Consider the following 13,608-nt stretch of genomic DNA (forward strand, 5'->3'; position numbering starts at 1 on the left):
AATTCTCTCTTGACAGATGAAATCTATTGAACAATTATAGACATGTCACATCGGCTACTAATTTTATTGGATATATCACATGAGCAGAGCATCTAAATAATATATTTACGCATTAAATTAATGGTTACAAAAATGATACTCTATAAAAATGATATTTTTCGATAGCAAATGATACTGTAGTGTTTACAAGAATGATTTTGCTAGACAAACCATTCGTCGTATGTTCTTTAATAGGGAGCATAGATATCAGATGCAAATAAACATCTTTTGCTTTCAAATTGAAGACAAAGAATTGGGATGTGGATGTTTTTCACATCTGAAAAAAATTTCGCTCTTAGTCTACTTTTCTAAACACTACAGTACTAAAAACACAATCATATCAATTTCATCAAATCAAATTACAGGTCAATTTCATCGAATAAAATTACTGACAAAATTTGTTTACAGCCATACCCCTACAAACAAAACAAAAAGATCACTCCTTAATCATCAAAATCATAAAGAAATTATTTTATAGTGACACCGAGATCCATGGTGTATCAGAAACAAAGTCTACAACAGGTTATTCATGCCTACACCCACAATGCAATACATTCTCAGCTTCATGAAGAAAGGTCATCAATTTCCACATCTGAAACTTTCTATTAATTTCTTCACTTATTTGTTCCATAATATAACTTCCTCTCCAATGTACATGAGGTAAAATGTGAGATACGTTACAAGATTTGGAAGAAAGCTATGAGGTACTTAAGAACTGACAAGACGCCTATTAATTGGTGCTTGTTACACAACCAAATTTGTTTGCCGATCAAAAATGCAGGGGAACAACAGGGTGCCCACAAAGAACCAGATGGAACTGTCTCAAGAATCAGACAGATGATCACCACTGCCCATGGTGATTAAGTTCCAGTAGGCAGGAAGATAGAGCTTCTCTTGCGAGCCGATTATCTGACTCCACATAGAGCACATCTTCAAACAGGCTCTTTGCCTGTTGCAGAAGTTTCAGCTTCTCTCCTTTATTATTTCGTCGCAAATTAGATCGCTGCTGGAGCACTATGCCCCATCTGTACAAGGCTGCATGAAATACACTTGTCTCAAAAAAGTGATCTATTAAGTACTAAAACATAATGCAGTAGTATCTTAAAATTGGTATATTAAGAATTCAAAGGGAGATGTTACTAGATCTCCTCAAAGTGGTATGAATTGCAGCTAACCATAATTAGACACATGCATTATGGAATATATCATGTCATCTATGCTAATGCTCAACTGCAATTTAAAGTGAGTAAAGGACTACAAAAATTATACAAAGGCAAGAAGCTTGAAACCTATTCAGCTGCTTAGTTTTATGGCCTTGTAAGGTTTTATCCTAGTCAACGAATAGAACAATCAAAGTGCCGTTTAGGATGATGAATTATCTCGAGCTCAATTCTAGAGTTGTAGTCCGGTACAAACTCTTTCATCAGCAATGTAATAAATCCAAGACTAGTGGATTATGCAATCATACCATCTGGGGCATATATATTGCTTCTAGATGTGATAGCATCAAACTTATCAATTGCAGCCATGTAGACCTTGTCAGCATCAGGAGCTGCTTCCTGTACATGGATAACAAACTTTATTATTAGAAACTACATGACACTCCAACATAATGAATTACAAGCAAACTCATGACAACCGCATAAAGCGTATAACACACAGCTAAACCTCACAAAATATATATGAAAAGAAGAATCTTTTGACTTGTGAAACAAATGCTGTCTAGAAAGAAACTAATGGCAAATACAGTATGCCAGACATGGCATACTGTTGTTTCCATGCTAGAATTGTGAAACAAGTTCAACTAGCTTGTCCCTGAGGACATGGAACTAGGCCTGTTCACAGGTCTGCACTGTATCTAGCATGCTTCTGTGTCTTTCATAAAAAATTACAGCAGTTCATTAATTTCAATAAAAACAAAATAACAGAATCATAGAGAATTATATCTTCTTTTCCATAACAATCAACCATTGTAACCTTTGCCGAATTTATCAATCACATAATACAGGTCTTTGGCATCAACTACAACAAATCCACTAACACCTACATGCAAGATTAAGATTCATATGTAATTTTTATTCCTTCTACTCAGGGTCAGATTAATGCTTACCGGTCCAATATCTGCAATTAACTGAGCACGATAGGATAGGGCAAGACCCCAATTATAAAGGGCTCGAACATCACTCCGATCAATTGTCAATGCCATTCTGTATTTTCTTCCAGCCTCAACGAGAAGTTCTTCGCATTCTTCACAAACATCAATAAGGGCAGCAGTGATGTTCTCTCTGCCCATGTTATCAAGTTTCTTAAGCCATAAACTACATAATTTCTGCTTTAAAATGGCATCATTTTTGGATAAGAGAACTCTCAATTCTCTACTAATCTTCAACTTAAGCTCCCCATGTAGAAGATAAGTGTTCCCCAACTGACCTATAGCCAGCAAGCTCATTGGTTTCAAAGCAACCGCTGTCGAAAGTAATATTGCTGATCTGTATAGTAAGGCATCTGCAGCTGCTTCATCAGTTTGACTCTTCATATATACCCTAGCTCTTCTTTGGAGTTCCGAGGCCTCTTTGACATTTTGATTAAATTCTTCATCAGTTGAAACCATCGATGACGATGATGATGACGACATAGTTTTGCCTTCTCTTACACCATCAGTTGGATGTCCAACAGATTCGTCATCAAATTTCACTTCCAAATCATTACAACTATTACCAGATTGGTCTATAAAATCACTGTCATTTTCAAGTTTATTCTTTATCTTGTTGCTATTTTGTTCAAGAGTATGCAAAGAGGATTGATCATGTACTTCAAGCATTTGTTCCAATAGTGATGATTCTGCAGATTCATTAAAAAAGTCCATGCTTTGTATTTCCTTTTGGTTGGAATTACCATCTGCAGAATTATGCATCTCATTCTGCATGATGTTTCGATATTTATGCCGGAAAACCATTTTCTGGTAACGTTCTTGCTTGGTCATGAAGTGGAAACTTGTATTTAGGTTGTTAAGTACTTCATCATGTGAGGGCACACGGTTTCCATATCTCTGATCTCCAGAGTGATTGAATTTCTTTGGGGTGATCCCTGATCTACTATTTTGGCCTGCTGTTATTTTGACCTTAAGCATCTCTGAAGCATCTCTTTCCACTCCTCCTAATGGCAGTTCAGATTTTTCAACCTTGGAACCATCTAGCTTTTTGTTAGATGATGTATTTACACCGTTCTCACTAATCTCAGGTGATGCTTTCAGGACAGATAATGCACTATCTTCCTTCATGGACTCTGCTTGCTCTCTGAACTCTACCTTATTGACTGCATCCTTCCCCTTTAATGGTTTCAATCCAGTGATGTTCTCCTGAAACAAGCTTCCAAATAACTGGACGAGATCATACACAATCATTCCCAATTCTCTTCTTTTACGGCTCAGCTTATAACTCGATTTCTTTCCCCCCTTTTCAGAGTCCATCTGTGAATCCACAATGTTACCTGAAGAGAAACTCTCTATCGTCATCTGGGCATGCCCCATTCTCAATCTCATATGCTCGACAACCTCAACGAAGTTCTTAAGTTTGCTCTTCTCCAAACGATTTGACTTGACGCCTTCCTCCAATCCGCTTCTTAAACCGGACATCTTATCATCCAATTCCTTCAGAAAGTCCCTCAAATCGTTCAATTTGTCGTCAAGTTCCCAAATTGAACCACTTGCAACCCCTGCCCGAGCCACTCCAGCCGAGAATCCAACAACAAAGACCACAACCGAAAGGGGCAATACAGCCATGGAAGAAACCCTTACCCTAGACACCGCCAAGGCGGAGAGGAACCCCAACAAGAAGAGGAAGCCGTGCTTCCCGTCGGTGATTCCCAGAGAAGCCAAGAAGCTCCGTATCGAATCGAGCGTACCCGACCTGTAGGATTCGTCGAGGAGCTCCGCGTCGTCCCATCCGCCATAGCTGGAGGGAATCGGGGCGGGAGAAGTGGAGACCGAGTAGGCAACGAAGACGGCCTTCCGATTCCGACATCGAGCGCAAGAGGAGTGATCTCTGTGGAGCAAGGGATTGAAGCGACGGAATGGATGGAGCAACTGGGGAAACAGTGGAGGCGAGAGACGGAGGAAACGAAAGGAGAGTGGAGCAGTCTCCATAGGGAGAAGATCGCATGCGAAGGAGATGGGTTAAAATGGCAAGGGAAGTACAGCGATGTCCATCATTGCCCGTGGCGTTTCATGGATTCATCTCTTCTTCTAGGAAGCCGAAGAGAACCACGTCAGTAGAGCATACAGATTCGTAAAGCAACATGATGAGTCTTTAAGAACCACGCGTGTACCTACGGACGGCGGGATACAGCGCATAACGATTCGTAAAGGAACATGATGTGAGTCTTTAAGATCCACGCATGGACCTACGGACGGTAGGATCGACGCAGACGTGTAAACTTTACATATAAACCCTTGTCATGTTTTAAATTGCTTACAAGTCTAAGAAAGGGTTGATAAATAGGAACACCCACCCGTGCTTGTGGCGTTGTTAGAAGTCATCATAGCCGTCAATCTCACAGGTTCCATGATTTCGCACCGTCCGCTTGTACGTGCGGGTGGACGAGTAGCTCCGGAGGCAGGCAAAGTCACGGAGAGGGACGGTCTGAAATGAATCAAATCGGCTCAGGCAGGAACCCGAATCTTAAAGACAAGTGACCGTCGTCGCAACCTTGTTGCGACTTTATGTCGGGTCTGGAGGCGACGGCTGGCACAGCATCTCCAAAGCTTATAGACACTGTCCGAAGCCTCCCCCGCTTCCAACATCCGTCACTCCGCATGGTTTTTGACGACGCTTTGTTTCTTCTCTGTGTGTGTTTGGCGACCGCCATCGTTGCATGGCAGTGAGCTGGCTGCAGGACCGCGAGGTGGCGGACCTCTGCATCGGCAAGCCGCCGACCAGGCCGATCCCACTCTCCGCCACCGTCGGCGACGCACTCCTCGCCCTCAGGAACGCCGGCACAGACGACCGCCTCGCCGTCTGGGCCGCCGATCGCGCCGCTCCCGAGAGGAGGGCCTGCGTCGGGAAGGTGTGCATGGTCGATGTCATCTGTTACCTGTGCGCCGAGGAGAACCTCGACGCGCCCTGCGCCGCCCTCGGCGCGCCCGTCTCCGCCTTCCTCTTTCCCAAGGCCGCCGCCCCCCTCGTCCGCCGCGTCGAGCCCAGCTCCAGGTTCCACCCTCGCTTGGTGTTCTTTGGGCTCCGATCTTAATTACATCGTCCCGTCTTCTCTGTGGAATCTTTTTTCATGGATTATTTGTATCTTTGGAGGAATATCAAATTTTAGTGTATTCCGCCGTCGATCGTGGATTTCTTCGACAATGTTGTAGAAATTTCTCCATTTTGGTTCTTTCTTGTGGCTATCCGCAGCATTTTAGAAGCTCTCGACGCGATTTTCGACGGGGTGCAGAGCCTGGTGGTGCCCATCCGCGCCGCCGCATCGCGGAGGAAGCTCGCCGGCGGGGGAGGCTCCGCCGAGTTCTGCTGGCTGACGCAGGAGGACTTCCTTCGCTTCTTCCTTAACTCCATCTTCCTCTTCTCCCCCGTCCCCGCCCTCTCCGTCTCCGACCTCGGCCTCGTCCGCCCCGCTGCCCTGACCGTCCGCCACCAGGACCCCGCGCTGTGCGCTCTCCCCCTCATCCGCGCCGCCCTCACGGAGCAGACCTCCGTCGCCGTCATCTCCAACAACGGCTACCTCGTCGGCGAGATCTCCCCCTCCACCCTCGCCCACCTCGACGAGCGCGTCGCCCCCGCCCTCGCGGCGCTCTCGGCCGGCGAGCTGACGGCCTACATAGACTGCTCCGGCACGCTGCCAGAGTCCGCCACAAGGTCCATAAAAGCCCGGCTGAGGGAGAAGGGGCTGCTGGGCATGCTCGAGCTCCTCGAGGCTGACTTCTCTCCGCCATTCTCGCCCACGACGTCCTGCTCCTCTTCCTCCTCGTCCGACGATGAGTCCTCGCCATCGGCGGCACCGTCGAACCGTAGGAGACCGAGGCGGCTTAGGTCGGTGGGGAGCTATTCGGCGAGGATGGGGAGGCAATCAGAGGAGGCGATCGTGTGCCATCCGTGGAGCTCGCTGGTGGCGGTGATGATACAGGCGTCGACGCACCGAGTGGGCTACGTGTGGGTGGTCGACGACGACTACTTCCTCGTCGGGATGGTCACCTTATCCGACATGCTTAAGGTCTTCCGGGAGCAGCTTGCTTGAGCAGTACGTACGAATCTGCTGTACTGACGCTTTTGGTCCCTTCTAACTGCGCTGTGCGGGAGTCGGAGGTTAGCAGCACCAATGCAACCACATGCATGCAACCATCGCCGTCTCCTTTCTTCCCTGCACTAAGACCACACAGTCTCAAAAGAAACCCTGGTATTCTCCACGGGGAAACACGAACAACAAGACTGCGATAAGCTCGGGCGCTCTGCGTCAGCTTTTGTCACTTGGAGCATCGTTGGTGACCACTTGGCTCCTCGCAAGCTTATCGGAAGTAACTCGTCTACTACTTGTGTTGCCTCGTGTGACTTGCAACTCATGAACTTGGAGACAACTAACGTAATAGGGTTCCATTCGACTACAAAAACCATTCATGGATGCGTTACGATCGAATCGTAATAACATGGTTTTGAGAGTCGAGGGAGAAAAGGTTCTCCTGAGCACGACAATCCCCTAAGAAACTTCGACATGGCTTAATCCGTGGAGCTCTTGAAGCTCATAGTTCTGATGCAGGAGGAGGAACGGATCACGTCGACTCTATCCTTTCCTTTGGACGGATGGCTGAAATCTATAACCTCATCATAAACAATGAACTTTATCTTTTTATCCTATCCCAACTCAAATTCCAACTTGATTAATTAATTAACTAATTAATTAATTCAATCTAAAATCAAAACTAATATTGACATCTATTTTTTCTGCCTTCCCTTATTCCTTTCTTTCGACTAGATCGATCCTAACTAAGTTTTCTAATGAAGAATGAGTTTAAATATATGTAATTTGATTCTTTTAATCCTGAATTATCTCTCACACATAAATATTTTTAACATGTATAAAAAATATAGTAAGTATATGTAACCTGATTCTCTCCTCCTTTAACAATATGAAACTATCCTCTTAATACATCTTTTCTTAATCTGATACACATGAATTGCTATAGGGGCAAGAAAGAAGAAGAAAAGAAGAAGATAGATAGATAGTGTTGGTGTAAACAACCTTAAGCCATGGTCTCGGGGTCGATGCGGTTGGGTTCAGGTCCGAATGATTGGGGGTCTTCCTGTTGGGAAATCATAGGGGGGGCGACATCATATGCGCAGCGGAAGAACAAGAAAACAAAAATCCCCGATTCCCAAAAAGATGTTCATCGTCGTGCGAAGATTGGTGCGCAAAAATCCGCAAAACACAAAACTGCGTATAGAGATTGTGTTACCTAGGGAGATCGTATATCCCTGTTTCCTTGCAGATCCTTAGGAGAGGGTGAAGGAGGTCAAGCGTCCTCCTCTCTAGCGGTGATCCACACAGCAGGGTTGCGACGATGCTCCTCAAAACTCCAGGCCTTCTCTGAGGTGGAGAGGGAGAGGAGAATAGGAAGGGCAAGCAAAGACTCTAGCCTATGAGGCTGTGAATCCCTCCTATTTATAGAGATCCCGTGTCAAAACCCTAATGGGTCCTTTCCCTAGTGGGTATTGGATCTGCATCCAATAAGACAAGGGCTCCGTCGGATATCTCATATCCGAACCTCTACTCATCGCAATGCCTACCATATGTGTGTGACCCTCTAGGCCCAATATCGAGCTGGCCGTGAGTCATACCTGTCAGAACTCCTTCTAACTAAGTGAATTATTATCTCTGTAATAATTCACTCGACTCATCGACTACGGAAGTACTAGGCCACTACGCCGTAGTCCCCAGACGATACAGGGGAATCCAATCCATTGGACCTGTCTGTCCTCAGTTACCATGTACCTATAGTCCCTCATCCATCTAATATCCCAGAGACCGTATATCGAGCATGGTGCTGTCAGACCCATACGGTTTCTACTCGAGTCTCGCTCTAATCGGATTCTCCCGGAGAACTCTTTCTCTCTCAACCCGAATGACCTTGGCCAGGGATTTGTCTGAGCAAGAACACATGGGATATTCCTCTCATGATACCGAGAGTGGATGATCCTCTATCGACACTCAATAGCCCTCGTAAGGTCGACTACCACTCCCAATGACCAGCTGTACTAGATCTGGGAACAGCCAAACCTATAAGTCTGGTATCAAAGAATGGAGCACTCATACAGGACATCCTTGGTGTCTCAAGTCTAAGAACCAGATACACCACTAGGACTACGGAATCGTTGTCTGACAATAAGGCATCATCAACCATCCAGCATTCCGTAAGCGGATCAATCAGTGAACTCATTCTCCAATGAGCACCTGTACTGTATCCCTAGTGTCCCTACACGAGCAGCTATGAGACCAGCTGCATCCATCATATGGACGGGTATACAGCACACCAGTCTATCCGGTTATCACGATGTCCCTCTCGAGTAACCTATGACCGGGATTATTTAGGATATGTGTTTAAAGGTGAATCGATCTCATTATCGTGATCTCATCACGATCCGATTCCCATTGCACAAATCCAAGGACATCACAATATATATGCATTTATGCAATAGTTATAAAGTGATATATGCCAAAATATAATAAGCAAAAAGATTCTGTATCAAGTCACACGTGCCATCACTCACGTGATTGGCTTGCTGGGCACTTATGACTAGCAATCTCCCACTTGACCTAAAGCCAATCACCTATGTGTCTGATCCCCATCAGACCCCTGTGACGCTCAAAGACAATCTGAGACAACGGCTTTGTCAGTGGATCTGCAATGTTATCTTCGGATGGAACTCTTTCCACTGCTACATATCATCGGGTTACGATCTCTCTGATAAGCTGGAACCTCCTCAGAACACTTCTGATGAGACCCGGGTTCCCTTATTTGAGTAATCACCCCATAGTTGTCGCAATATAAGGAAGTCGACTTGTCGCTATCTGTATCGACTCCCAAATCTGTGATGAACTTCTTCACCCAGACTCCCTCCTTTGCTGCATCTGATGCAGCAATGTACTCCGCCTCTGTGGTCGAGTCAGCAGTGGTATCTTGCTTGGAACTCTTCCAGCACACTGCTCCTCCATTCAAGGTGTACACATACCCTGAATTCGACTTGCTATCATCGACATCAGACTGAAAAACTTGAGTCAGTGTAGCCTTCAACCTTAAGGCTATTACCTCCATATACTAGTAAAAGATCCTTAGTCCTTCTCAAGTACTTAAGGATACACTTTACTGCTTTCCAGTGCTCCAAGCCTGGATCCGCCTGATACCTACTCGTGACACTCAGAGCATGCGCTATATCAGGCATAGTACATAGCATGACATACATGATAGACCCTATTGCTGAGGCATAAGGTATCATATCCATGTTCGCCCTTTCTTCTGGAGTCTTTGGGGACATACTCGTAGAAAGCGATATCCCATGTCTCATCGGTATGAGACCTCTTTTGGAATTTTCCATGCCAAACCTTTTGACAATAATTTCTATGTACCTGGACTGGGACAAGCCAAGCATCCTTTTGGATCTATCTCTATAGATTCTAATCCCCAAGATATAAGATGCTTCTCCTAAGTCCTTCATGGAGAAGTGTCTAGATAACCAAGCCTTTATTGTGGATAGCATTCCTATGTCATTCCCAATGATGAGGATGTCATCCACATATAACACCAAAAAGCTAATAGCGCTCCCACTTACCTTTCTGTATACACAAGGCTCATCTTCGTTCTTAACGAAGTCATAAGATCTGATTGCCTCATCAAATCTTATGTTCCAACTTCGGGAAGCTTGCTTTAGTCCATAAATGGATCTAAGCAACCTACACACCTTATCTGGGCAGTTCTTGGACACGAATCCCTCAGGTTGCATCATATACACCTCCTCCTCCAGGTTCCCGTTGAGGAATGCGGTTTTCACATCCATCTGCCAGATCTCATAATCATAGTGTGCTACAATAGCCAATAGAATTCTGATGGATTTTAGCATTGCTACGGGTGAGAAAGTTTCGTCGTAGTCAACACCTTGCCTTTGACGATACCCCTTAGCCACTAGCCTTGCTTTATAGGTCTCTACCTTTCCATCTACTCCGATCTTTTTCTTAAAGATCCACTTGCAACCGATGGGTACAATACCTTCGGGTGCATCAACTAGGTTCCAAACCTTATTGGAGTACATAGAATCCATCTCAGAATTCATGGCTTCTTTCCACTTCCCGGAGTCTATACTCATAATAGCCTCCTCGTAGGTCTGAGGATCAATATCCTCTACATCCTCTGCTCTAATATGTCCCACATATCTCTCAGGAGGATGGGATACTCTATCAGACCTGCGTAAAGTTGAAACTTGTGTATTAGATACCTGAACAGACTCGGGCTGTAGAGTGGTGCTTGAGCTTGGTTCTCCAACCTCGCTCAATTCTATCATTCTCCCACTGTCTCCGTCAAGAATGTGTTCCTTCTCAAGGAACACTGCTCTCTTAGCTACAAAGACCTTTTGGTCCTCGAGATGATAGAAGTAATACCCACAAGTTTCCTTGGGGTATCCCACAAATTTACATCGCCCTGTCCTTGATTCTAACTTATCGGGGTTGTGTCTTTTAACATGGGCAGAGCAGCCCCAAATCTTAACTACTTTAAGATCAGGCTTCTTCCATTTCCATATCTCATATGGTGTAGACACCACCGACTTAGTTGGAACTCTGTTCAGAAGGTAAGCTGCGGTTTCTAGGTCATATCCCTAGAATAAGATGGGTAGGTCAGCGAAACTCATCATGGACCGTACCATATCTAATAATGTACGATTTCTCCTTTCAGAGACACCATTGAGCTGAGGTGTATAAGGAGGTGTCCATTGGGATAATATCCCATGGTCCTTGAGGAAGTGAGTAAACTCTGTACTTAAGTACTCACCTCCTCGATCTGATCGAAGAGTTTTGATACTCTTTCCAGTCTGGTTCTCCACCTCATTCTTATACTCTCTGAATTTCTCAAAGGCCTCGGACTTGTACTTCATTAAGTACACATATCCATACCTTGAGAAATCATCAGTAAATGTAATGAAGTAGGAGTAACCTCCAATGGCATGAGTTGACATGGGTCCACATACATCACTATGTATGAGTTCCAACAACTCAGTGGCTCTCTCTCCAGTTCCACTAAATGGAGAGTTGGTCAGTTTTCCACGAATGCAAGGCTCACAAGTTGCATATGACACATAGTCGAATGGATCTAGATATCCATCATTTAGCAACTTTTGAATCCTTCTTTCATGGATGTGACCTAGCCTACAATGCCACAGGTATGCATTGTTCAACTCATCTCGTTTCCTTTTGGACACATTTATATTCATGATATGTGGAGTGGTGTCTAACATAAATAAACCATTATGCAATGTTCCTTTCGTGATGATCTTATCATCTAATAATATCGAACAACCATTGTTCTCAAAAACAAATTTATATCCACTAACTGTTAAACATGAAATGGAGATAATGTTTTTGATAATAGAAGGAACAAAATAACATGCATCTAATGCAATAAAAGCTCCACTAGGCAGATGTAAGGCGACCTCGCCAACAGCTAATACAGCAACTTTTGCTCCATTACCCATCTTGAGGTCCATCTCGCCTCTCTCTAGTCTCCTAGGCCTTGCCAGAACCTGCAACGAATTACATATATGATAAGCACTACCGGTATCTAATACCCATGTGTTATCATAAGAGTCTGACAAATGGAGACTGATCATGAATGTACCTGAAGCTTCATCAAGCTTTTGTTTCGCCCTTTCTGCAAGGTACTCTTTGCAGTTTCTCTTCCAGTGCCCATCTTTACCACAGTGGAAGCACTGGCCTTTGTCCTTTGTTGGGTCTTTCTTAGCAACCTTTGCTTTACCTTGTTTGCCCTTGCCCTTTCCCTTCTTAAGGGACCTTTCTGCTTTCCTTTTCTTTCTGGTCTCACCAGTGTAGAGAACTGGCTTCTCTTTCTTAATAGTACTCTCTACCTCCCTCAACATATTGAGGAGCTCTGGGAGAGTCACCTCAAGCTTGTTCATATTAAAGTTCATTATGAACTGTGAAAAGGAATCTGGTAGGGACTGAAGCACAATGTTCACACACAAGTTATCCTCTAGGACCATTCCTAGACCTGTGAGTTTCTCTATCCACTCAATCATCTTTAGGACATGGTTCTGAACCGGTGTCCCCTCAGTCATCCTAGCGCGGAAAAGGCTCTTGGATATCTCATATCGTTGAGTCCTTCCCTGTTCCTCAAACAATTTACGGACATGTAGGAGAATGGATCTGGCATCCATCTTTTCATGTTGTCTCTGTAACTCTGGAGTCATAGAGCCCAACATATAGCACTGAGCAAGAGTGGAGTCATCAATGTACTTCACGTAGCGAGCGATCTCATCCTCGCTTGCCCCTTCTTCGGGCGTAGGCATCACTGTATCAAGGACGTACACGATTTTCTCCGCTGTGAGAACAATTCTCAAGTTACGGAGCCAATCCGTATAATTTGGACCAGTGAGGCGGTTGACATCAAGTATGCCACGTAAGGGATTTGAAAGCGACATTTTCTGAAAATAAAGATGTAGCAAAAATGAATAACATGCAGATTTTGCAAGAAATAAACTATCAAGATATGGACTTCTATCTTAATATGCTCCCACTATTTTACTAACGAGTCACACGACACCCTCAGCACGTGAAACGGAAGTCTCCGGCAGACTTCTAGTGGGGATCAGGATCCAATCAGCGTCTTAGTGTAACCTCGAGGGACTCGACCAATCACACTAAGCCTAAAAGGTAGACAACTCTTGCCGATCACAACTCCTTGTGATTCCCGTCCTGTTCGGCCTCCGAATCACCATGGCCTCGAGGGACTCGACCAACCATGATGCTCGGTTAAGTCAACACCTTCGTTACAAGATGAGTCTGATTTGATGATATACCCTCGAGGGACTCGACCAAGCATATCATGCCCTCAGGTCACCGGTGACATCTCTATGTCGTAAGCAAGATAGCGAATCGCGATATAGGTGAGTCTCGAGGGACTCGACCAACTCAACCTACATCGGGATTCGGTTCCTACTCATAACGATGGAAGGCCACGTGGGTCAATCTAATTGCCTCACGTTTACCGACTTAATATTATCGAGAGATGTTTCTATGATTTGGTCTCCTATTATGACATGTCACACATGTACATATTTAATATATATCTACATCGCATGCAAATATATATACATATCTAGTATGTGTATAAGCAATCACACCAGATGATCATGGACCACAACCTAATATGATTAGGCCCGAGCCAGTAGGCCTAATCACTCACATCAAGATCTATGTGTGCAACGGTGCATCTCCATGCCTTGTGATCGTCTATCTCGTCCTCGTTGGTTCCGTCGACATCTTGATGCATCTTCATGCATCACGATC

At 44.7% G+C, this 13,608-nt stretch overlaps 2 protein-coding genes across 2 annotated transcripts; one reads left to right on the top strand and one right to left on the bottom strand.

Moving 5' to 3' along the window:
• Positions 1-613: 613 nt before the first annotated feature.
• On the bottom strand, positions 614-4,313 carry LOC103983036 (uncharacterized). The gene is made up of 3 exons (XM_009400176.3): positions 2,150-4,313; positions 1,508-1,598; positions 614-1,074 (listed from the first exon to the last, which is right to left on the bottom strand). The coding sequence occupies exons 1-3, from the start codon at positions 4,181-4,183 to the stop codon at positions 881-883; spliced, it is 2,319 nt and encodes a 772-aa protein (XP_009398451.2). The 5' UTR covers positions 4,184-4,313; the 3' UTR covers positions 614-880.
• Positions 4,314-4,911: 598 nt separating this feature from the next.
• On the top strand, positions 4,912-6,282 carry LOC135628376 (CBS domain-containing protein CBSX5-like). The gene is made up of 2 exons (XM_065135000.1): positions 4,912-5,246; positions 5,445-6,282. Exons 1-2 carry the CDS (start codon positions 4,912-4,914, stop codon positions 6,280-6,282), a joined length of 1,173 nt encoding a protein of 390 aa, XP_064991072.1.
• The last annotated feature ends 7,326 nt before the right edge of the window (positions 6,283-13,608 follow it).

Source organism: Musa acuminata, chromosome BXJ3-1, assembly GCF_036884655.1.
Source record: "Musa acuminata AAA Group cultivar baxijiao chromosome BXJ3-1, Cavendish_Baxijiao_AAA, whole genome shotgun sequence".
In the NCBI taxonomy this organism is placed as follows: Eukaryota; Viridiplantae; Streptophyta; class Magnoliopsida; order Zingiberales; family Musaceae; genus Musa; species Musa acuminata.

Coding starts and splice junctions, on each gene's coding strand:
- LOC103983036 (XM_009400176.3), bottom strand. CDS start 4,183: ATGGAGACTGCTCCACTCTCCTTTCGTTTCCTCCGTCTCTCGCCTCCA. Junction 1,599..2,149: donor TAATTGCAGATATTGGACCG/GTAAGCATTAAT, acceptor ATCCATGTACAG/GAAGCAGCTCCTGATGCTGA. Junction 1,075..1,507: donor CAATATATATGCCCCAGATG/GTATGATTGCAT, acceptor TATTTCATGCAG/CCTTGTACAGATGGGGCATA.
- LOC135628376 (XM_065135000.1), top strand. CDS start 4,912: ATGGCAGTGAGCTGGCTGCAGGACCGCGAGGTGGCGGACCTCTGCATC. Junction 5,247..5,444: donor CGCGTCGAGCCCAGCTCCAG/GTTCCACCCTCG, acceptor GGCTATCCGCAG/CATTTTAGAAGCTCTCGACG.